At 43.4% G+C, this 25,497-nt stretch overlaps 1 protein-coding gene and 1 non-coding gene across 5 annotated transcripts in view; both read left to right on the top strand.

Annotated features, from left to right (window-relative positions):
• The first annotated feature begins 2,440 nt into the window (after nucleotides 1–2,440).
• The window catches only part of Cep85 (centrosomal protein 85), a 37,937-nt gene continuing 14,880 nt past the window's right edge, over nucleotides 2,441–25,497 (top strand). Inside the window, exons 1-6 of one of the 4 annotated variants that reach the window (XM_028888096.2) lie at nucleotides 2,441–2,577; nucleotides 13,620–13,690; nucleotides 16,438–16,590; nucleotides 21,613–22,307; nucleotides 23,879–24,012; nucleotides 24,498–24,615. In XM_028888096.2, coding sequence (XP_028743929.1) covers nucleotides 13,636–13,690; nucleotides 16,438–16,590; nucleotides 21,613–22,307; nucleotides 23,879–24,012; nucleotides 24,498–24,615 — 1,155 coding nt within the window. In that variant the 5' untranslated portion in view covers nucleotides 2,441–2,577; nucleotides 13,620–13,635. Of the gene's footprint in view, nucleotides 2,578–2,836; nucleotides 3,142–13,619; nucleotides 13,691–16,437; nucleotides 16,591–20,949; nucleotides 21,054–21,612; nucleotides 22,308–23,878; nucleotides 24,013–24,497; nucleotides 24,616–24,640; nucleotides 24,794–25,497 lie in introns of those variants that run through there. The other 3 variants (XM_028888097.2, XM_028888098.2, XM_037203050.1) reach the window with 3 other exon arrangements.
• On the top strand, nucleotides 15,897–16,013 carry LOC114706019. Its single transcript, XR_003736466.1, has one exon. It is a non-coding gene; the product is annotated as a small nucleolar RNA SNORA32 (small nucleolar RNA).

Here is a 25,497-nt window from a genome sequence, read left to right as displayed (position 1 = left end):
CCTGCTGTTAATCTGACGTATCTATAGGTTACCAGCAACCAAAACATAGCAAAGGCTTTGCTGAAACATTTCTCTCAAAGCCAGACACAAAGACTTTACTATACATTTCACTTAAAGCCAGACATAAAAGCTTTACTTACATATCACTACAGGTGCCCACAGAGGCCAAAAGAGGGAGCTGGATCCCCTGGAACTGGAGTTATAATCAGTAGTGAGCCATAGTGTGGGTGCTAGGAACCAAATCCCAATCCTCTGTAAGAGCAGCAAGTGCTCTTTACCACTAAGCCGTCTCTCCAGTCCCAAATCTAATCTTTTTACTTTTAATCATGCTAGTTGGTATACTTCTATTAATATATTTTATTAAATATGCAGCAAGTCTTTTAAAACTAATGAAGCAACCATAGCATTTGGAAGGTAGGACAGGACAACCAGGAGTTCAAGGTTTCCCTGAATTGAAAAGTGAGCATGAAGTTAGCTTGGTTTACATGAAACCCTGTGTCAACAAACAAACAAATAATAATAAATTAACTGAAGATTTATTGCATACTTAAAATGATGAATATTCTTTGAAATGAGAGCCTAAAGACTGTTGAAATATAAGGACTAATTTTCACATGAACATTATCACATGATGGAGTTATTTTTAAACTATAGAGGGAAACTGAGGCATATTTGTTCACACCTGAAATCTTAGCACTTGGGAAATGGATGCAGAAGGATTAGTTCAAAGTTGACCTTGGCTGTAAAGCCAGCTCCAGGCTAACCTGGACTATATGAAACACAGTCAAAAACAAAACAAGGGGAAGTCAAGAACAATTGAGTTCTGTCAGATGACTGTTCAGACCCCAGCACCCTTATCAGATGGCTCACACATGCCTGTAAGTCCAGCTTCAAGGGATCCAGTGCCTTCTGACCTCTGATGGTACAGGTGCATGCATGCAGCATACTCCCCCCCCCCAGATAATAAAAATAAACCTTAAAGTTAAAAAAAAAAAAAGTACAAGAACCCATTCAGGAGGCCAAAGTCAGAAGCATAAGGAGTCTGAGGTCAGCCTGTGCCAAATAACAAGACTGTAGCGGGAATTCTAATTGGTCAATAATAAAAACCCAGAGTCAGATATGGGGGTAAATACTGGAAGATCAGAGAAGTCAAGGAGCAGCCAAAGTCACCTCTTACCTCCACAATTCCTCAGACCAAAAAAAGGGGCCGAGCTCCTGTTTCTGCCCACCTTATATTCCTCTCTCTGCCTGGCCATGTCACTTTGTGTCTCCGGTCTATACAGACCTCCAGACCTCTATGGTTAACTAATGGCTAGCTCTACCCTCTGATCTTCAGGCAAACTTTACTTGTTAGAGCACAAACAAAATATCATCACACAAGACCTTGTTGAAGAGAAGGGCTGTACAAATACATTTTTTTTTTATTTTGAGACAGGGTCTTACTGTGTAGCCCAGGCTACCATCAAACTCCTGATCCTCCTGCATCAGCCTTCTGAATTGTGATTACAGGCACACTGCATCACCCCAGCTCATAAATGTAGGCTGTTGTAGATTTAAATTCCAACATGTCTGCCGTTTCAAGTTTTTTCTTTTCAGGACCAGCTCTTCTCCTTGGTCCACCTCTTGTCCTTGTTTCCTCCTTCCCCACAAAAGAAACAGAAGCCGTCAACTGGGAAAACTAAACTTTCTGCTCATTAGTTCATGAAGTTTTATTTTTAGACATCCAGACATAACATTCATAGTAACAAAGCCCCCTGTTCCTAATTTCAGAGAAATTTCTCTAAATTCATCTGTCACTCCCAGGTTCCACATCCATCAACTTGTTATTCTTATATGTTTTTAAATTTTATTTTTATTATTTATGTGTGTGTGTCTATGTGTGAATGCACCAGCGTGTGTGTGTCCGCCGGTGGAGGCCAGAGGAGAGAGTTGTGAGCTGGGAACCGAACTTGCGACCCCTGAAAGAGCGGCAATCACTCTTAGCCGCTGAGCCGGCTAATAGTTAATAGTCATTAACTATTAATAGGCAGTGACCCAGGTAGGTCACTGGCACCTTCTGACCTCCTCGTTCCGGAGGGAGTGGGGTGAGGGAGGTTGAGAGGGATTCCCTAAGACCTGGCCTCTAGCCTCCGCCCCTGCCAAAGCCCTGCAGCCCCGCTAAGCCTCGCTGACATAGCGCCACCTTGAGGCAGGGCCGGGTAAGGAGCGAGGAGTCAGAACTAAGTAGCCGCTGGGTCATGCGCAGAGCGGTCCACCGGTCCAGCGCCGCCTACGCAGGGATCCATCCGCCCACCACCGCGGGCACCGTGCAGGGGGCGGGACAGCAGAGCGGCCCGAGTCCCTATTGGTCGAAGGGAGGCAGAGGGAGGCGGGACAGCCGCGCGCCTCGACTTTCTATTGGTCAGGGGCCGGCAGGCGGGGGCGGCGCTGGGCAGCGCGCGCTCGGGAGGCGTGCGGTCTGACGGGCGTGTAACGGCCGTTGGGCGACCCGAGGAGCGGATTCGCTGCTCGTGCAGACGTGGTGGCCGCCGTCAGTACCTCAGGGTGAGGGGTCTCGCCGCCCGCTCTCGGGCCCGCGTAAGTTCTCCTTGGGGGGACTCCCGCCGGGGCGGCAGTCCCCGTCCCCCACGCCGTAGCCCCGGGGAAACCGTGAAAACTCGAGACCTACCTTCGTGAGGCGGTGCGGGATGGGGGGGGGTGTCCCGGGAGAGCGAGGCGCATGCGCAGGTGGGCCGAGCCGTAATTCCGGCCCTGGCTTTTCTCGCACCGGCCGGGTTTCCTGGATAACGATCCCCCCCCCCACCCGGTCCCCACGCCCCCTGGCGTCCCAGTCGCCTCCCCTCGGCGCCTCGCGGTCCCCGGGGCATTAACTTCGCAGCAGTTGCCCTACTGTGCGCCGGACGCCCCCCGCCCTCGTAGAGCCCGCGGCCCGCGGGCAAGAGCCGGGGCTGGCGGGAGGCAAGTGGTCCCTCGGCGAGTGCAGACCTTTCCGCGGGGCCGGGGACGGAAGGCGCTGGGGTGGGGGCGTCCGGGAGCGGGACGCCGAGGGGCAGGGGGCGCCGGGGCTCTGCTCCCGGCCTCCGTCCCGCACCAAGAAGCGGGAGATGCTACCGCCCACCCCCCGAATTAGCTGAGGCCGAGGTCAGTGGTGGGGAAGTGGAGGAACCTGGTCTGAGGCTGGGGAGGAGTCGAAAATTAAGTGTCTTGGAGTTTGTCTCCCAGAGCATTCAAGCAGTTGACTTTAGTAAACCTGGAAGGTCGGACCGTGGCTGTTTGGGGTTCTTTGTTGTTGCTCTTGAAATACCGAGCGTTAAATAAGCCCTCTGCCCTCTGCCCTCTCTTTCTGGTTTTTGGTCCTGCTGTGTAGTCCAGGCTGGCCTGGAATTTCTGTATATCTCAGGCTGGGCTTTTGTTGTTGTTGTTGTTGTTGTTGTTTTGGATTTTTCAGACAGGGTCTCACTATGTAGTCCTGGCTGACCTGAAACTCAACTATGTAGACCAGGTTGGCCTTGAACTCACAGAGATCCTCCTGCCTTTGCCTCCTGAGTTCTGGGATTAAAGATAAGTACCACCATATCAGGCCCAGACTGTCTTGAGTTCATGTTACCTTTTGCCTTAGTCTCCATAGTGTTGAGATTGCAGGCTTGAACACAGCCAGTAGTTTTTCCCTGCAGAGCCAAGGAAATAGTAGGTGCTCAGTAAATTTGGGTTGATGAATACAGTATCCAGCTAGGACTTTTTAAACTGCCGCTCTTGACACCCCCCCCCCTTTTTTGGCCTGGAAAAATTTTACGAGACTTTGAGTATATACACATTTGCCTGGAAAATTTTTATGAGATTTTGATTGCATGAAAATCAAACACTTGCTTATAAGTAATAAAGAAACTTACTTTAAAACATTTTGGAGCTTGGTATGGTAGCTCATGTTTGTAATCCGGGCACTCAGGAGGCTGAGGCAGAAGAATTCCCTAGGTGTTCAATGCTAGCCTGGTCTACATATTGAGTCCTATGTAGGGCTACATAGCAAGACTTTAACTCAAAACACAATTCTTTGGTCTGTGTATAATTTTTACCATTTACTTAAGATAAAGGTAATATGCATATTAATGAGGTAGATGTGCTTATAATTCAGTATTGCCAGGGATGGTGTTCCACGCCTGTATTCTCAGCACTTGGAAGATAGGCTTTTGAGGGTGGTCCTTGGCTGCAGAACAAATGCTAGGCCAGCTTGGATTACATGAGACTCTGTCTCAGACACCAAGAGAAATCATGGCCGAGTGTTTGATACTGCAGGATACAGACCGTCTTCAACATTCTTCAGAGTGGATGTTTGATTTTATCACCATCAGTATTGAGAATACTGCTCCCATAAATACAAAGTACAAAATGGCAGGTGTGTTTAGGGCCATTTAATATTTTCGTGTGTGTGTGTGTGTGTGTGTGTGTGTGTGTGTGTGAGAGAGAGAGAGAGAGAGAGAGAGGGGGGGGGGGGAGAGAACTTTGAGGAGTTGGCTCTCTCTCTCCTTACACCATAGGATCCAGGACTCAGGTCATCGGGCTGTGGCAAGTCATCTTACCCGCCAAGCCGTCTCCCAGCCTGTCAGACAGCGGTTTTCACGTCAAACATTTGAACATCATGTATTACATGCACACACTATCAAAAGCTTCACGTGCCAAGGGTGACTGACGGTCTTGCCGCCTCCTCTGTAGTGCTGGGATTACAAGCACATATTACCCTGCTCAGTTTTTTGTGCACTCCAGATCCAACTCAGAACTTCGTGTACACTAGAGAAGTGCACTACCAAGTGTGAGGTACATCCCTAGACTTTCTGGTTTTCTTTCTGTTTTGTTTTGGTTTTGGTTTTTTCTTTTTGAGATCTCACCTGGCCCTGGCTACCCTGGAACTTCCTGTGTAGACCAGGGTGTCCTCAAATTCATAGAGATCCTTTTGCCTCTGCCTCACAAGTACTCAAAGATGCCTGCCATACCTGCCTCTTTCTGTTTTTTTTTTATTTTGTTGTTGTTGTTGTTGTTGTTATTTTGTTTTGTTTGTTTGGTTTGGTTTTTTTTTGAGACAGGGTTTCTCTGTAGTTTTTGATGCCTGTCCTGGATCTTGCTTTGTAGACCAGGCTGGCCTCTAACTCAGTCCTTATCTCCACTTCTCAGGTGTTAGGATTACAGGCATACATCACCCAAAACACAAACTATTTTGATAATAACAACAAAAAAGATAGTAGGAAAATATTAAAACTATTTTATTTGTAAAACTATGCTTTCATAAGAGCAGAAAACTTTGAATGCACAGTAAAAGCAGTGTAGTTGAGCTGGGCAGTGGTTGTGTAATCCTTTAATCCTTGCACTTGGGAGGCAGAGGTAGCCAGAGATTCTCTGAGTTCGAGGTCAGTAAGAGCTATTACACAGAGAAATGCTGTCACGAAAAACAAGACAAAAAAAAGTGTAGCCGGGCGGTGGTGGCGCACGCCTTTAATCCCAGCACTCTGGAGGCAGAGGCAGGCGGATCTCTGTGAGTTCGAGGCCAGCCTGGGCTACCAAGTGAGTCCCAGGAAAGGCGCAAAACTACACAGAGAAACCCTGTCTCAAAAAATCAAAAAAAAAAAAAAAAAAAAAAAAAAAAAGTGTAGTTAATGACCTACAATGGCCTCAAGGCTGAGCCAAGGTGGTTGAGGCAGTTGGTATTGTATAGCTTGGGAGCACCCATAGTGTAAAGTGTTCATTCATATCATATGTTCAGAACCACGGCTGGAGTGAAGTCAAGCAATACAGGACAGGTGAGCGTTGCTAGAAACATTTTGGATTTGTTCATTGTTTGATTTTGAATTGACAATTAATTGGCTGTTGTATATTCAGAAACGTGTTTAGATTTTTCACAATGTCCACTTTGTATTGTATCACCTATCAACCCATAGTTTAAGAAGTTGTGTGCTGAAGCTGGCCAGTGGCGGCACCCCCCCCCCCCCACAGAGTTTCTCTGTAGTTTTGGTGCCTGTCCTGGATCTCGCTCTGTAGACCAGGCTGGCCTCAAACTATTGCTTGGCGGTACACACCTTTAATCTCAGCACTCTGGGAGGCAGAGGCAGGCAGATCTCCAAGTTCAAAGCCAGCCTGGTCTACAAAGTGAATTCTAGGAAAGCCAAGGCTACATAGAGCAACCCTGTCTTGAAAAACAAAACAAACAAAAATGTATGTTGGGTCTTGAGGATGACTCAATGGATAAAGGTATTTGCTGCCAAGCCTAAGGACTTGAGTGTACATATGCACACTCAAAAACACACACACAGGCAGAAGGTTGATGGCAGTAATCATCATCAATTTCCACCTTGTTCATTGAGACAGGATTATAAACGCAGAGCTTTCCAGTGTAGTTGGTTTTGCCAGCCCGCTCACTCTGGGGCTCCTCTTGTCTGCCCTCTGAAGCTGGAATTATAGACAGGTTCCCACTCCCATTTGGCTTTACGGGGGCTCTGCTGTCTGCGCTTTGTCCTCCTGCTAATGTGTGAGCATGTTAACTACTCAGTCATCTCCCCAGCCTCTCAATCTAAACCTGTATTTTTATTTTCTGTAAAAGGAATACAATAATAGTAACTATCTTAAGCCGGGCGGTGGTGGCGCACGCCTTTAATCCCAGCACTCGGGAGGCAGAGCCAGGCCTGTCTCTGTGAGTTCGAGGCCAGCCTGGGCTACCAAGTGAGTTCCAGGAAAGGCGCAAAGCTACACAGAGAAACCCTGTCTTGAAAAATCGGGGAAAAAAAAAATAGTAACTATCTTAGAATTGGATAGGAGCATTAAATGTGACACATGGTACTAAGTATTTATTTAGCACAGGGCTTAATAGACAGGAAGTGCTGTATACATGTTCAATTTGTTAGGTGAATGAGCATTTTTGTAGTGTAAGTGCTCAGTTATGTTGGGTGCCTTTACCTCCTTCCTACCTTCATTCAGTTGTATCTCTTTAGCTGCATAGTTGGTTATTTGTGTTGTTTCTTGTACACTTGTTTATTTTACTTTTAGAGAGTCTCTATCCTTCAGTGGGTACTAAAAATCTTTTTTTTTTTAATTAAAGATTTATTTATTATGTATACAGTGTTCTATCTGCTCATATGCTTATAGGCCAGAAGAGGCCACCAGATCTCATTATAGATGGTTGTGAGCCACCATGTGGTTGCTGGGAATTGAACTCAGGACCTCTGGAGGAGCAGTCAGTGCTCTTAACTGCTGAGCCATCTCTCCAGCCCTAAAAATCTTTTTTAAGAAATGTCTTTGAAGTTTATTATATTTTATGTGGTGTGTGTGTTTATCTGTGTGAGTGTGGGCACACTTGCGGCGTGGCATGTGTATAGAAGTCAAAGGACAGCCTCAGGAGTCAGTCCTTGTTTTTCAGCTTGTTTGGGACAAGGTCTTTGTTTTTGCTGCTATATGCACCAAGCTAACTGGCCCATGAACCTTTAGGAATTGTTGTCTGTGCTTCCTATCTCAGTTGTAGGAGCACAGATTACGGAAGAGCTGTTGTACCTGGCTTTCCATGGGTTCTGGAGATTTCCACTCAGGGACTCACCAGTGGCTTGTAGGCTTTAACCACTCAGCTGTCTCCCCAGTGCAAAACACTTTTTCTTGTTTGGGTTTTTTAGATTGATTTGTGTGTGTGTGTGTGTGCACATGTTAAATTCCTACAGAGATCAGAAGAGGGTCTTGGATCTTTTGGAGCTGGAGTTACAGGCAGTTGGGAGCTGTCTGACATGGGGACTGAGAACTGAACTTCTGAGCAGTAAGCACTCTGAACTGCTGATTCGATGTTTTAATACAGGGTGACACTGTGTAGTCGAGGCTGAAGATCCCCTGTTTAGCTTCCGGAGTGCTGGGTTTACAGAGTGCACCACTATGTTCAGGCTAAAAAAAAAAATTTCTAGTTGCTCATTGGATTCTGAGCTTATTAGGAAAAAGTCAAGAATAACTTATTTTTATATGATTTATTTTGTATTCTTTATGGGGATACTTAAAAAACAAACAAACAAACTGAAATGCAACATGGCATGGTAACCCAAGCCTCTAATCCCAGACTTGGGATCTAGAGGCAGGCAGGCTTCAACTACATAATAAGTTCAAGGCCAGCTAGGGCTAACATGGAGACTGTTCCTCAACACAAAACAACTCAGGGGTTGGGGGTGTGAAGCCAGGCATTGTTGTACATACCTGTAATAAGCCTCTTGTCTCTGCCTCTAACCCTCTGGAGCAGCAGTACTCAACCTATGGGTTTCACCCCTTTGTGGGGGTTGAATGTCCCTTTCACAGGGGTCACATACCAGATATCCTGCATATATGATATTTACAAGTCATAAGAGCAACAAAATTACAGTTATGAAGTAGCAACAAAATAATTTCCTGGTTGGGGTCACCACAACATGAGACCTGTATTAAAGGGTCAAAGCATTAAGAAGGTTGAGAACTACACTCTGGAAGGCAGAGACAGGAGGATCACTGCAAGTTCAAGACCAGCCTGGTTTATGTAACAAGACCCCAAAGAAAAAACAAAAACAAAAGCCTGAAATACAATTGGCGTTTGTTTTGTGTAGCCCTTGTAGTTTTTGAGAGGACTATGATTGCATACGGTAACAAATTCAGTGGTTTTTAGTATGTTCCAAGGATATTCAACTGTAGCATCTAACCCCTAAAATAGTTTGATCACCCTGAAAAGAAAGATTATGTGTTTTAGTAGTTATTCTCTATTCCCTGCCTGTTCAGCTCTTATTTCTATAGGGTTAGCTATTCTAGACATTTCATATGAATGAGACCATGTAACGTGTAGCTATTGGTGTTTGGTTTCACTTAGCATGTTGTGATGGGTGTTTGCCTGTGTGTGTCTGTGCACCATATGCATTCAGTGCCTGAAGAGCCTAGAAGAGAATGTTGAATCCCCTGGAACTGGAGTTAAAGCTGGTTGTTTTGAGGCACTGTGTGGGTGCTGGGATCCAACCCGGGTCCCCTCAAAGAGCAACCAGTGAGTGCTCTTACCCACTGACCATCTCTCCAGCCTGTTTGTTTTGGAGACAGAGTCTCCTGTGTAGCTCAGGCTAACCTGGAACTTAGAGTCTTTCTGTTTCTGCTTCCTGGGTGCTAAGCTGACACTTTGATAAAGTGTGTTTGGAGTTTGGTTCCATTATGTTATTGCACACGGTGAGGTGATGACCATTTGGGTTGTTGCTAAGAAAAAACTGTAGAGGTCAGTAAAGTACATGAGTACCATATAATCACCTTTTTTGCCCTTTCAAAATTGAATTTCACCTCTAAGATTGTATCTTGTGTATTTCCCAAATTATTTTGGGCACTCTTAAATTCAGAGTTTCTGGGCTGGAGAGATGGCTCAATGGTTAAGAGCACTGACTGTTCTTCCAGAGGTCCTGAGTTCAATTCCCAGCAACCACATGGTGGCTCACAACCATCTGTAACAAGATCTAATGCCCTCTTCTGGCCTGCAGGCATACATGCTGTATACATAATAAATAAATAAATCTTAAAAAAAAAAATTCAGAGTTTCTGAATTCCTGTTGTGCCCTCCCCCAAGATTTTTGTTTGTTTTCCCAATGACATGTTAAACAAAGGCATTAAAAACAACAGATAATTGTGTACTTAGGGCTGGTATGTTTGTAGTCTTAAGTCTAAACAGTGCACCTCATGAAACCATCTTACAAAATTTTATTTACAAAAGGAAATTCTTTTACACAGAGAAATCCTGTCTTGAAAAAAAAAAAAAGAAAAGAAAAAGAAAAAAATTATTTAGAAAACTAATTATGCTGGGCGGTGGTGGCCCACACCTTTGATCCCAGCACTCAGAGGCACTCAGAGCCAGGAGGATATCTGTGAGTTCGAGGCCAGCCTGGTCTACAGAGAGAGTTCTAGGACAGGCTCCAAAACTACACAGAGAAGTTTTTTACAAAAGGAAATTCTTTTACACAGAGAAACCCTGTCTTAAAAAAGAAAGAAAACTAATTATATTAGTTAACTTTTCTTTTGTTACTGAAATCTTAAATGTTGCTTAATCGTAACTCTTGTTATAAATTACATACTTTGAGCATTGAGACTTAGCCACAGTGTTATAGTATAGCTGTTGTAAAGACACCTTATTGCAGCCCTATTGAGAAGACCATACCCATAGCCTGCACGTATACAGTCTTTCCTGTGTACATCTGTCTAAATACTTAATAAGTTCACCAGCTTAGCTTCACTTTGAATGGTCTTGAAACTCTTTCCTGCAGCCTAGCCAAAGGTCTGGCTTTACTTGAGTGAAGGGCCTAACATTGACAGTTGGCTTCATCCTCCTCTCTCTCTTTCCTTCCCTCTCTCCTTCTTTATTTCGTTTGTTTTTCTGGGGGTCTCATGTAGCCAGAATAGTCTCTTGTTTCCCTGAGACAGGGTTTCTCTGTTTGACTCTAGCTGCCGCTGGGCGACAGTGGCACACACCTTTAATCCCAGTCCTGTAAACTAGGTTGGCCTTGAACTCACAGAGATCTGCCTGCTTCTGCCTCCTAAATGCTGGGATTAAAGCCATACTTGACCGACTGTCACCCAGAATAGTCATAACCTGTGTCTCCAAAATACAGGTGTCACAGGAGTGTTCTACCTGGTACAGTTCAATTATTTATTTATGTTTTTTGTTGTTGTTTTGCTTTGAATTTTTGTTGCATGTGGGGGAGCCAGAGGCAGGAAAATCACTGCAGGTTGAAGGCCAGCTTAGGCTATACAGATAGACCTTTTTTTTTTTTTTTTTTTAAGATTTATTTATTTATTATGTATACAGTGTTCTGTCTGCACATATCCCTGCAAGCCAGAAGAGGGCACCAGATCTCATTACAGATGGTTGTGAGCCACCATGTGGTTGCTGGGAATTGAACTCAGGACCTTTGGAAGAGCAAGCAAGTGCTCTTAACCTCTGAGCCATCTCTCCAGCCCCTATTTTTGTTTTTTGAGACAAGTTTTCTCTGTGTAGCCCTGGCTGTCCTGGAACCAATTCTATAGACCAGGCTGGCCTCGAACCCACAGAGATCCACCTGCCTCTGCCTCCTGAGTGCTGGGATTAAAGGCATGTGCCTCCACCTCCTAGCTAATATATATATATAATTATGTGTGTGTGGGGGTATGTGCGTGTGAGATGTGAGTACAGGTGCCCATATACCTGAAGCTGGAATTACAGGGGATTGTGATCTGCCTAACGTGGGTACTTAGACTTGAATCCAGGTCCTCTAGTGTAGTAGTGCACTGTCTTAACCACTGAGCCGCCTTTCCAGCCCTTTTTGTTTGTTTTCTGAAATGTGATCTTGCTATGTATTTCCCAGGTTGGTCTTGAACTTCCTATAGTATCAGTGTTCGTATCTCAGACTCTTGAGTGTGATTGGCTTTTTTTTTATTTTTTTATTTTTTGTTTTTTTGAGACAAGGTCTCTCTGTGTAGCCCTGGCTGTCCTAGAACTCCCTGTATAGACTGGGCTGGCCTTGAACCCAGCGATCTGCCTGCTTTGCTTCCTGAGTGCTGAGATTGAAGGCCTTTGCTGCTAACCCAAGCTCATGATTTGCTTTTTAAAATACTTACTCTTTTAAAATAATGAGTTTCTGTCATTCTCTTATATGTCTGGATGGTTTTGTGTATGCGGGCCGCATGTATGCTTAGTGCCATTAGAGACCAGAAGAGGGTGTTGGATTCCTAAAGTTACAGGTAATTGTGAGCCACCAAAGGGATGCTGGGAATCAAGCCTATGTCCTCTGAAAGAATAGCCAGTATTCTTAACTGCTAAGCAGTCTCTCCAGTGCTAATATATTCTTCAAAGTGATATAAGGGAGAATACCTGAATATATTGTATGCTATTGTAATATATGTGTTTATTTTTTTTTTCTTGCTTGTTGTATACTAGTAAAATAGCCTTAGAACCTTCAAAATGATATTTGTATTTTCATATGCTAATAAATTGACTTGTTGACTGACAGCCCTTGGGTAGTTTTTTTATTCTTCTTTTGGGTGTTAACCAGGGTTATTCTGCCTGCCTGGTGGAATTCTTTTGATATGGCAATAGAGCAGCAGTCTTGGTGGGCAAACCTTTACAGAAATAATACTCTCAGTGCGCCAAACTCCTAGAAGTACAGCTCTATTTTTCTTAGCTTTCTGTAGTTTCTAGGAAATCTGGTTAGTATGCTACTTTTATCTTCCAGTCATGTTTGAAGCAGTACTCTTTAGCTAAATTCTGCTTTTGTGTAACTTAGTTTTTCCTAACCAAGTTTATTGGTAAATCCTTTACAAGATCAGCTTATCATTTCTACCTTCTCCATCAGTAGCAAACCCAAGGGGGTGTGATCTTTGAAGCTCTTCACCCCTTCTTATTTGCCATTACCCTATGCATCTCTTTGTCTGTGTCCTCTGCAGTATCTTTTTTCCTGTTTTTGTTTTGTTTGAGACAGAATCTCATTCTGTAGCACAGGCTGGCCTCAGATTTGTGGTAATCCTTATGCCTTAGCTTCCCAAATGTAGGATTATAGGCATGCAATACCACACCTGCTTTAATATCTTTATAATAAACCTGTTATTTATTTCTCTTTTCTCTTTTCTTTTTTCTTTTTTGGTGTCTTAAGACAAGGTTTCTCTTTGTAACAGCTCTGGCTGTCTCGGAACTCACTTTGTAGACCAGGCTGGTCTTGAACTCACAGAGATCCACCTACTTCTACCTCCCAAGTTCTGGGATTAAAGTTGTGTGCCACCACCACCTGGCTATTATTTATTTTTTGAAAACAGGGTATGTAGTTCTGGTTGACCTGGAATTTATTATGTAAACCAGGCTGGCCTTGAATTTATGGTAATTCTCCTGCCTCTTCCTCTTGAGTGCTGGAATTACAAACTGTTACTGTCTGCCTGATCTACACTAGTAAATGTAGCCAGGTGGCGGTGGTGCACGCCCTTAGTCCCAGCACTCGGGAGGCAGAACCAGGCGGATTTCTGTGAGTTCGAGGCCAGCCTGGTCTACAGAGCAAGATCCAGGACAGGCACCAAAACTACACAGAGAAATCCTGTCTCCAAAAAAAAAAACCAAAAAATAAAAATAAATAAAATAAGCTAGTAAATGTAAAGATTCCTTGGGTTCTGTAAACCAGTCTAGCAAATAAATCAAACTCTAGGAGGAAATCATGGGACCCTTGATTTATAGCTAGTTGATAAGAATGGGTGAAACAAGCTGGGAATTGGGGTGACATTGAAAGTGGGGCAGTTGGAATAACCCCCCCCACACACACACACACACAGTCTGATGTCAGAAGCATGTTGTTAGGAGGAAACTGAATTGGTTTTTTGGTTGTTGTTTTTTTTTCCGAGGCAGGGTTTCTCTGTGTAGCTTTGTGCCTTTCTGGAACTGGCTTTGTAGACCAGGCTGGCCTCGAACTCACAGGCCTGCCTCTGCATCCCAAGTGCTGGGATTAAAGGTGTACGCCACCACCGCCTGAATTTGTTTATTTTTATATCAAGATTATGATTTTTTTTGTTTTGTTTTAGTTTCATTCAGTGGGAACTGAGTTACAGATAATTTTTAAAGATACTAGAAAGTTCTGACTAGTTACTCTTTCATTCTGCAGTTGTCTCAGGTAACTGATGGCCATGCAAGAAAAATATCCAAATGACAGGTCTTCTCATGCTACTTCACCAGGTAAGAAGCCTTCTGTATTAAATTTTGGCTTCTGGTGTGTGTGTGTGTGTGTGTGTGTGTGTGTGTGTGTGTGTGTGTGTGTGCGTGCGTGCGTGCGTGTGTTTTGCAAATGTGTTCGGATATGCTCCCTTGTGCCTGCGACAGTCAGTTGGGTAGCTGGGTAGAGGCATGCAGATTGAAAAGACAATGAAGAAACAGAGTTGAGAGGTCTGCCGGTCAATGCCGGACAGACCTGAGTTTTTTCACAGCCAGCTTATATACAGTTTTGAAGGACAGAGGTAGAACAGTGCACAGCACAGGCATTCAACCACTATCTGTCCTGCCTTGCGTCAAGGAGCAGGCAGTTCCATTTTTTATCTCAATGTACCTCTGGCTGGCATCAGCAGCCTGTGTCTAGCTAGAGAGTGTGTTTCTTCCTGTGGGCTAATCAGGACTTTCTCCCAGTCCTGGAGCAAGCAAGCTTGACTATTGAATCAGAATAGACTTCAGATTCAAACTGGGAAACTGAGTCAGTTGTGGGCTCTCACAGTGCTAGTCTGCAAAGATTGGAATTCTTGGATACCAGCTGTGGGAATTTATTTCTAGATCATGGTAGTGCATCCCACACACACAGCTCTTGGGAGACAGAAGCAGATCAAAGCTTCAAGGCCATTCTGGGCTGTGAGTGCATCCAGAACCTACCTCACAAGAGAAATAATATAATATATATTTTTTTCTTTTGGTGTTGCTAAGCTTTGAACCCTGAGCTTTGTAGATGCAAAACAAGAACTCTACCACTGAGCTACATCCACGACTCTTCTAAAGAAAGAAAACAATGATAAACAAATGAAAAACAAGCCAGTAGCACACACACTTGAGGCCAAGGCAGAGGATCAAGAATTTGAAGGCATAGGTGATATTGTCTCAGAAACCAAAATAATTTGGATTCAAGTCTTTCTAGGACTTGCTTTGTGTTTTGTTTGTTTCTTACTGGTTTCGTAGACAAGTGCTTGCTATGTAGTCCAGGCTGGCCTCAAAGTTGGGAACATCTTCTTGCCTTGGCTAAAATACTGGCTTTGCTAATAAGTTAATAAATTTTTTAAAGATTAAAAAAAAATTAAATTAAGTGTTTATGTGTGGGTGTATGCACATGAGTATAGGTGTTAGGCCAGGTCAGAAGAGGGTAATGAATTTCCCCTAGAGCAGAAGTCACAGGTGCTGGGAACTGAACTTGGATACTCAGAGCAGTATGTGCTCTTAATCACTGAGCTATTTCCATGACTGTTAATTTTTAAAAATCCTAATCTAACCTACTAGTACATAAAACAAGCTTTGAAGGCAAATTCTATTAGTCTTGCTTTCTCTTACCTGCTCAGGAACTGAAGTGGTTTAATATTTTACATTTAAAAATTTTTTTAATGATTTTGTGTGTATGCATGTTCTGCCTGCATGTATATCTGTGCACCAAGTTCATACCTGGTGTTCTTAGAGGCCAGAACAGGGCTTCAGATCCCATGGAACTGGAGTTAAAAATGGTTGTGAGCCATCATGTGGGTGCTGAGTATCAAACTTGGATCCTTGGAAGAGCAGCCAGTGCTTTTAATTGCTGAACCATCTCTCCAGCCCCTTTGTATTGCTGTCAAGGTAACTTTTTTTTTTTTTGAGACTGGGTCTCACTATGTAACCCTGACTAGATTGGAACTTGATCTGTATCCCTGGCTAACCTTGAACTCAAAGAGACCTGTCTCTGTGCAGGATTAAAGGCATGCACCACTACACCTGACCCACCTTAAACTTTTTAGATTGACTTTCCAAATTTATCTGGATTGACCTGTTGAGGATACCCTGGTTCAGACTAGCAGTAGTTTTTAACAAGTATCTGTTTCTTTGTGCAGCCTTGGGACATGTAGGATAATTCAAACATCATTGTGATTGAATGCTGGTATTGTTTGTAGAAGCCAATGATATTAAACCATTCTATGATGTGTAGACTACATAGGCTATACATTGAGGAATATTTTTGTTCAGAATGCTAACAACACCCATTAACAAACCATGTAAGCCAGGCGATGGTGGTGCACGCCTTTAATCCCAGCACTTGGGAGGCAGAGGCAGGCGGATCTCTGTGAGTTTGAGGTCAGCCTGGTCTACAGAGAGTTCCAGGACAGCCAGGGCTACAGAGAGAAACTGTCTCGAAAACAAAGCAAGACAAAAAAGTTCTTTGAAGTAGTTGTTACCAGGCTTTTAGAATGCAATTTCTTATTTGCTGTGGGCATAATCTAAGAAAACCCCCTAGGGTTTTCCATATACTACGTTGTTAGTAGACAACCTGTCAAGAACATTTTATTGTTGATAAGGTTTTTAAGAACCACATTGGAAAAAAAAAAAAGAACCACATTGCAAATTATCACTATAGTACATGTTTAGAGCAAGGATCTATTATAAATTTTTCTATGTTGCTAGAGATAAGGTGTTGTAATGTAGGTAGCTCTAACCAAGGTAGAACGTAAGCTCCAGGTGCTTCATTGATTACTTCCATATTCTTGTCATCCAGGACTAATAACACAACTGGATTCATCACCAATTATTTGAAAAAGGGTTATCTTGAGAAATCATGAACTTCAGCAATGTGGATGGACAGTGAAGGAATTACATCTGAAATCCCCTAAATGAAAATTTGCTGACTTTACTGCCCCCCCCCCAACAAAGTACTTCATTGAGTTTCATCAGGTGGTTCACACCAAAGTAAAAACTGTCTCTTATTACAGGTTCCAATGTGATTCAAAAAGGCAGTTCTCTGGGGACTGAATGGCAGACACCAGTTATCTCCGAGGCCTTTCGGAGCCGCTTCAGCCGCTGCTCGAGCATAGCTGACAGTGGGGACACAGCCATTGGAACTTCCTGCTCAGACATTGCAGAGGGTAAGGTTGGAGTCGACTATCAGCATAGGCTGCCATTTTCAGTTTGAATTCCATATGTATTGTCATTTACAGAATGATCATAAGGTCAGGCTGTTCAGTTATGGAATCTGAATAATCATGAATAATTACTTTTTATTTCCTAATATCACCAAGTTTGTTTCTTACTATGGCATGAATACACAGACCTGGTTTTCGTTTGTTTCTGTGGTACTAGAGGTTGACTCTTGGGTCTTCCGCACACATGCTAGGCAGGTGTTCTGCCAGTCAGACAGAGTCCTTGTCTGTTGTTCCTTCTTTAATCTCGGCCCCTTTGTGCTCTTCCCATCTTGAGATGCTTCTACTAGCCATGCCAGTTTTACTGCTGTGATTGGTCAGTAGTCCTACGAGGCTTTCTCCATCCCTTTCCTTTACTGAGTCCCTTGCTTGTAACATTTTTGTATCTTTAATATCTGTGCTACTTGTTTTTGCACTTAAATACCAACTACCAATCAATATTTTACAAGCCATTTAGATGGAGCTTAGAGGGCAGAAGGTCTAATGGTAAGAACTTGGGCTGCAGACTTTTTAATCCCAGCACTCAGAAGGCAGAGGCAGGCAGATCTGAGTTCAAGGCCAGCTTGATCTGGTTTACTTGAGTTCAGGATAACCAAAGCTACATAGTGAGACCCTATCTCGTAAAAGCAAACAAACAAAATTACCATTTAGGGGACTGGAATGATGGCTCATCAGTTAAGAGCACTTGTTGCTCTTTTTTGTTTGTTTGTTTTTTATGGTTTTTTGAGACAGGGTTTTTCTGTGTAGTTTTGGTGCTTGTCCTGCATCTCGCTCTGTAGACCAGGCTGGCCTTAAACTCACAGAGATCTGAGATCTGCCTGACTCTGCCTCCCGAGTGCTGGTATTAAAGGCATGCCCCACCACTGCCTGGCACTTGTTGCTCTTCTAAAGGACCAGAGTTTATTTTCCAGCACCCACATCAGGTAACTCATAACAATCTGTAACTGAAGTTACAGGGAATCATGTGGTACACATGCACACGTGCAGACATAACACTCATGAATAAAATAAACCTTTTTTTAAGTGTGTATATTATTTTTTGGTTTAGGGGACAGCGTTTTATGTAGAGCAGGTTGTCTTTGAACTTGCTGTGTAGTCAAGAATAACCTATTTTCCTGCGTCTGTCTCTCAAAGTGCTTGTATTACAGGTGTGTGCCACCATGGCCAGCAAGTAATAAAAATTATAATGAAGTAGGAATGGTAGCACACTAGTTCAAGGCCAGCTTGGGCTACATGGCAAGACCCTGTTTCAAAAAATAAAAAAAGTACTCTGTGTGTGTGTGTGTTAAATATAAAGGTTTTTTTTCCTTCCTTGAGACAGTCTCATGTATTCCAGCTTAGCCTCAAACTCCTGACATAGCTGAGAATGACCTTGAACTTCTGATTCTCCTGCAGATGTACCACTATGCCTGATTTTCATGGTACTAGGGATTAAACCCAGGGCTTCATGCATGCTTGACAAGTGTTCTACCAACTGAGATATATCCTCCTGAAGATAACTTTTAAGTTAATAATTATACTTTTAGGTTTATAGCCAAGAGAAATGAAAATGTGTACATGAATGTGCATAGCAGCCTTATTCGTAATAAGCAAAAAGTAGAAACACATTCACTGCTGATGAATGGATAACTAAAAAATTGTTGTATGTCCACATAAAATCTTAGAATAAAGCAAATGGCTGGGCGGTGGTGGCCCACGTCTTTAATCCCAGCACTTGGGAGGCAGAGCCAGGCGGATCTCTGTGAGTTCGAGGTCAGCCTGGTCTACAGAGCGAGATCCAGGAAAGGCACAAAGCTACACAGAGAAACCCTGTCTCAAAAAAACCAATAAATAAATAAATAAATAAAATAAAATAAAACAAATGAAGTATTCATGTTGTTTGAATTAGATGAACCTTCAAAATATTAAGCAAAGTTAATAATAAAAAACAGCAAAACAGAAAAGCTTCATAATATATATGGTATTTAACATTTCTTCTTTTTGTGTGTGTGTATTATACCTGTGATTACATGCCATGGTACAGTGTGGCAGTCAAAGGTCTGCTTGTGGCAGTCAGTTCTCTCTACCATATGAGTGCCAGGGAACTTAAATTGTTAGGCTTGGCAGTAAAGGCTTGGGGGTAAGTGCCTTTAACTACTGAGCCATCTCACTGGCTCTGGTTGATCAGTTTGTTTGTTGAGACAGTCTCATGTATTTCAGGCTAGCCTCCACCTTGCTATGTAGCTAAGAAGGAAGTTGGACTTCTGCCTCCACCTCCTAAGTGCTGAGATTACCTCCACTTTCTGGAAATTGGCATATACTAGTTTAAGTAGTGTCAGAGATCAAACCCAGCCAGGACTCTGCATGCTAGACAAGCACACGCAGTCCACCAACTGAACCTAGAGCTCTCTCACTGACTCAGACTGGTTGGCCAACGAGACTCAAGAATCCCCCGTCTCTTGTCTCCCTAGCACTGGGATGAAAGGCTTTTGTTAGCTTGCTCAGCCTTTTTTTTTTTTTTTTTTTTAACATGGGTGCTGGTAATTGAACTCAGGATTCCATATTCTCCACAGCAAGTACTTTACCAACTGACCAATCTCTCCCAGCCTACTTTTCTGCCATTTTTGTTCATATACTGTTACTGTATGTGTTGTTGGAAATCAAACTGAGGACTTTGGTACATGTTAGGCAAATGTTCTATCACTGGACTGTATCCCCAGTCCCTGTATCCTCATGTATGCCATGAGGTTTTAATTTTTTTTAGATTTTTTTTTTAGATTTTGAGACAGTGTCTCATATATCACAATATAGCCAAAGATAGTAAGACAACTGATGGAATTACAGGCACTCCTTACTATATCCAGTCCTTGATTTTTTAGTTAGGCTTTTTAGATTTCAAAATTTTGGGTTATGGATGCCCAATCAGTCAAATCTGTGCAAATATCCCAAAGTCACATTTATATCCCTTTTCCATTCCAATATTTATACCATTTTTGGTCCCAGTTGCTTCAGAACAGAATTATTCAACCTGTAGTTGCTGGCCTGATTCAAACTAGCATCCTTGATAACCAGTGTGGAATGTGGTCAGAATTGATTGATTTTACCAATAGCTGACTCTTTCCATTCCATGAAAGGAGGGTTGCTGGGAAGAATGGACTGCTTTTTGAGGGGACATGATGTGACTAAGAGATTTAGAATTATACCTTTGAACTATCAAAGGCTTCATGATTTGGGGAACCGTGGCTGTCTATATATAAACTAAATCTGGAATACCTTTGAAAATCATAAAATATAGTGCACATTTGAAAATATTGCTGTTCTCTTTCAAAATGTTCTAAAAGGCAAATCAGACTTGAGGTGGACTTAATATTTGAAAGCATGGGTCTGAGTTGGTTGTCTCAGCCCTTCCAGTCTCTGTCCTCCTCCATTACCATTGCTGTGGGAACAGGACGGGTTGGGGGGCTCTTAGGAGAGCTGTAGGATGGTGCTCTCATCATCCAGCTTGATACCAAGGTTGTCAGACCAATTGCCTAGTGGTCTTAGACTTACAGCATGTTACCAGAGCTTCTTCGGGTTTTCGGAGGAATTCTGTGTGCTTGTTTGGGTTGGAAATGGTTTGACTCCTTATCCTAGCCTGCCTAGAGCTTTATATGTAGCTCAAGCTGGCCTTGAGTTTGTAGTCCTCCTTCCTCAGCCTCCCAGGTATGCTGGGATTATAGGGGTGTACACCCATTCTAGGCTTAGTTTGGGGGAGTTTTGTTTTTAGTATAATCTTTTATATGCTGCCAGGATAACCTGAATATAGGAAGTTGGATACTTCACATAAATTACAAGGGATAACTTGGATTGGCTGTGTTTGGTTTTTGTTACTTGTTTGATTTTGGAGATGTTTTATTTGAGACAAGGTCTTATTATAAACTCAGCCTGGCCGGGTGGTGGTGGTGTACGCCTTTAATCCCAGCACTTGGGAGGCAGAGGCAGGCGGATCTCCTGAGTTTGAGGCCAGCCTGGTCTACAGAGAGTTCCAGGACAGCCAGGACTGTTAGACAGAGAAACCCTGTCTCAAAAAAAAAAAAAACCAGGAAGGAAGGAAGGAAGAAAGAAAGACCCTAAGGTTGGCTTTCAGCTAGCTATGTAGCCCAGGTAGGCCTCAAATAAATATAAATCTAGTCTGAAAAAAAGTTTTAAAACTTTAAAAATCACATTCTAGTACAGACAAGTAGGTAAGTGGAAAACAAAATACAAAATAGAAGATTTCTGTATTTACCCACTTGAGCGTGCTCAGTGTGCTAGGATGAAACCTGAGAGTTACTAAGAATAACCTCGAATGTCCAGGCAGTCGGCTCTGGGGTGTGGGAGAGAACAGTCCTGACTCAGATGCTGCGCCCCTGCCCTGGATCCCCAGCAGCACGTCTCTCTCCTGTCTTCAGGTAGTTTGGACTCATTGCTCACTTTCACTGAGGAGCTTTTGGAGGTCAGAGGGCTTCAGCACTCCCTGGAAGGAATTTTATATTTATTAGATTAGATTGTAATTCAGATTTGTCCAGCTTCCAGAAGAGTGGGCCTAATCCATTTCCCTTAAAGTAAGGGATTGTTTTAAGTGGTGTTTTCAGCTTTGCTTGATGACCACCAAGAGTTTATTGAAATACAATGGACATAATACAAGTTAAAAATGAAGCCATCCTTGTCTTTTATTGTTGGCATATCTTCAAAATCATAGCATTTGAGTTACTGGAACACATTTCTCAAGTTATTGTGTCTTCTTGCTTGATTTTCTTTCTTCCTTTTCTAGGGAGCAAGGGTGGTACTCTAGCCATGACTGGCCCAGCACTGTTAGGGTAGCCCATACTAGTCCTTGTGATTCAACCTCCCAAGTTGACTCCAACTGCAACTCCTGCCTGCTTCTTCTGATTCGGCATCTGGCCTAGCAGCCAAACAAGGAAACTTGGTGCTTTAATTTTGACTCATGGAACACTCTTCTCTTCACAGATTTCTGCAGCTCAAGTGGCAGCTCTTCTTTCCAGCCAATCAAAAGCCACATAACCATTCCAACAGCCCATGTAATGCCTTCTACTTTGGGGGCCTCTCCTGCCAAACCAAATTCTACACCTTCTGGGCCTTCTTCCTCTAAACTCCCCTTGTCAGGTTTGGCTGAAGGTGTGGGGATGACAAGAAACGGAGACTTTGGTGCAGTGAAGCGTTCCCCAGGCCTGTCAAGAGATTTCATGTATCTCCCTAGTGCTGCTGGAGAAAATGGGATTCAGCAGTCCTGGTTTCCAGCAGTCGGCCATGAAAGAGAGGGAGAGATGAGGAAGTTTGATATTCCTAGCATGGAGTCTACCCTCAACCAGCCTGCCATCGTAGAGACATTATATTCAGATCCACATTACCGAGTCCACTTCCCTAACCCAAGATCTGATGCAAATAAGGATGTATACAAAGTATTGCCAGAATCCAAGAAGGCCCCAGGCAGTGGTGCAGTGTTTGAACGGAATGGACCACATGCCAGCAACAGTGGAGTGCTTCCTTTGGGACTCCAGCCTGCTCCTGGGCTTTCCAAGTCACTGTCCTCTCAGGTGTGGCAACCAAGTCCTGACCCTTGGCATCCTGGAGAACAGTCTTGTGAGCTCAGTACTTGTCGACAGCAGTTGGAATTGATTCGTTTACAGATGGAACAAATGCAGGTAGAGAACCATTTCTTGAATTTTGCATCTTGTGTTCCTCCTCATAACCTTTGTCTTAATAAGTTTTAGGTTTTGTTTATTTGTTTCAGTTTTTTGAGACAGGGTTTCTCTGTGTAGCCCTGGCTGTATTACTACATTTATATATGAATATTTGAGTGTGGGTTTGTGTGTGTGAGTGAAGTGACCAAGAAGACCAGAAGAGGGCTTGGATCCCCTGGAGCTGGAGTTAAAGGCAGTTTGGGAGCCACCTGACGTGGGTGCTAGGAACTAAACTCAGGTCCTCTGGAAGAGCAATATATGTTCTTAATTGCCAAGCCATCTCTCCAGCCTACTTTATCCTTAACAAGTTTTAACTCTATAGAAAACATTTGTGAGAACAGATGATGTTTGTAGACAGGAAATGAAAATGTGAGTTCGTGGCCTTTAAATCTGTTGGTGGTCTGATAAAAGACCAGGTATGTTCTCTAAAGCAGAGAATTATGAGGGAAAGCTTTAAAAGTTAGGACACTAACATCAATCACATACTCATATGCTGGTTCCTTTCACGTACAGAATTGTACTTAATTCTATAGTACCTGATCAGCTAATGGTAGAAACTTAACAGGCTTCTAGACTGAATCTGCTCAGGGTCACAAAAAAGGTAAGTGGCAGACCTAAGGTTTGAAGATCATGGTTTTGGCTTTTGAGACAGGGTTTCTCTAGGTAGTCCTAGTTGTACTGGAGCTTGCTATGTAGACCAGGCTGGTCTTGAACTCACAAAGATCCACCTGACCCTGCCTCCTCAGTGCTGGGATTAAAGGCCACCATGCCCAGCCCTAAAGATGGTTTTTGAGGGGCCAGTGAGATTGGTCAGCAGGTGAAGGCACTGCTGTACAAGCCTGGAACATGAATTCCATCCCCAGACCCCAGGACATAGGACATCCATACATGTTCTTGCTTTTTCTCATTCATTCTCACTCTCTCACTCTCTCTCTCTCTCTCTCTCTCTCTCTCTCTCTCTCACACACACACACACACACACTCAAAATCAACATTTGAAGCTGGGTGTTGTGTCAAATGCCTGTTTCAGGAGGCAGAGGCAGGAATTGGAGCCATTTTGATCTACATAGTGAGTTCCAGACTAACTAGGACTGTGTGTGTCTAGCTAGACCCTGCCTCAAAAAAAAAAAAAAACAGCAGTGTCGGGATAGAGAATGTCTTGGAACTCTTGGTTGGTTGTTTTTTTTGTTTTTGTTTTTTTGTTAAGCCCCACCACACCCCAACCTCCCTTTGTGCTGCTAAAGAGTGAGAAGGAAGGAAATGGTATATTCTCCTTCCCTGGTCTGTGAGCTCCTGATTTAATAACTGACCTTAGAAACTAGAGACTTCCTGAGCAGAGTGTTTAGTTGGCAGACATCCCCTGTGGCAAGTTCTTTCCAGTCATGCATCAGAGCTAAAATTATTTTAAAAACATTGACTTTATCAGGCAGAGTCAGACTAGACCTTGACTTCCAATCCTAACTGGGTACTGCTGAGGTGTTCCCAGGTACCTGTGGTCAGGCTCAAGCCCGGCTGGCCTGTTTGTTTTCCAGCTTCAGAATGGAGCCGTCTGTCACCATCCTGCTGCTTTTGCTCCTTTACTGCCCACCTTAGAGCCAGCACAGTGGATTAGCATCTTGAACAGTAATGAACATCTTCTGAAAGAAAAGGAGCTCCTCATTGACAAGTAAGAGGGCGAGGTGCTGTTGCAGGACCAGGCTTTGCTGTTGGGACTCCCAGGGAGGCACCTAATGAGGCCTTCCAAGGGCAGGTTATGCCTGCCCCCTCCTCCACTTTACCTAACCCTTGTTTAGACCCATGCTTTGCCTCAAGGTAGAGCCTGGCTGATGGGCAGCTAGTCTTCCCAATTATTAATGTGGTAGGCCAGTCTCTCTGTTGGGCCTCTATGGAGGACTTACTTACAGGGGATAGCTGGTTTACTGCAAATCTTTCCTTGTTTTTCCCCTTAGTTTTTTTCTCATTTGATCCTACCTTTTCAGCAAAATATAATGTCCATCATACATTTATGGTATAGTGGTGTAGCACACACATAGCTGCCTTCCAAAATGGGATATCTAGAATCAAGGTCTAGTATTGTTACCCCCCTATCTAAGGAAAGGGGCTTATTCTGTAAAGTAGTTTAATCTCAGATCTGACTGTTGGCTTTTGCAGGCAGAGGAAACATATCTCTCAGTTGGAGCAGAAAGTACGAGAGAGTGAACTACAAGTCCACAGCGCCCTTTTGGGTCATCCTGCCCCTTTTGGAGATGTCTGCTTATTGAGGCTCCAGGTAAATATAGCTCCCAGGGTAGCACTCTTCTTACTATAATTTAGTATTTTCCCTGTGCTTAGATATCCAGGAAATGAGAAGGAATCAAGATAACAAAGGTGCCCTGCTCTTCAAGAGTAAACATCTTAAATTTTCCTGGACTCTGGTGAGGTTAGAAAAGGCTTCAGGGGAACACCAGGTGAGAGTCCAGATATTTTGGTATCGAAGATACTTGGGGAGGAAAGGAAGGCCTAGTGCTTTAGTAAGGTCCTAGCATTGAATAATATTCTTAGAAGTCTTTGTTTTATTATGTCTGTTTATGTTTATGACTGAGGTTAAAAAAAGATTTATTTATGGGTATGAATGTGTTTCCCGCATGTATTATGACAGCATTCATGCCTGATGCCTGAGGAAGTCAGAAGAGGGTGTGCAAATCAACAAGTAATCTAAAATGATGTGCCATTTCTCCAGCTCCTGTTGTGACTACATGTATGTCTATGTACCACTTGCATGCCTAGTGTCTGTGGAGGCCAGAAGAAGGCATATAAAGTCCCTGAATTTAGAGTTAACAAATGGTTGTAAGCTGTTACATGGGTTCTAGAATCAAAGCTAGGTCCTTTGGAAGAGCATCCAGTGCTGAGCCATCTCTACAGCCTTATTTTTAGAAGTCTTTTTGCTTAGTTGGATTGTTTATTGTAGCACGAATCTTAAAAGTTCTTATTAATAAAAACAAACCCGGAGCCAGGTATCGGGGCAAACGCTGGGAGATAGAGAGACAGAACATGCCACAGCTTCCTTACCTCGCCAACTCCTCAGCCAATCCTGTTTCCTCAGACTGGAAGCTTCTGTGTCCTCATCCAAAATGGGTCTCAGCTGAACTGCTGCTCAAAAGCCTAAAAGCTT

This window comes from Peromyscus leucopus, chromosome 2, assembly GCF_004664715.2.
Source record: "Peromyscus leucopus breed LL Stock chromosome 2, UCI_PerLeu_2.1, whole genome shotgun sequence".
In the NCBI taxonomy this organism is placed as follows: domain Eukaryota; kingdom Metazoa; phylum Chordata; class Mammalia; order Rodentia; family Cricetidae; genus Peromyscus; species Peromyscus leucopus.
Note: the sequence above shows the minus strand (reverse complement) of the source record. Positions and strands in the feature narration are given on the sequence as shown.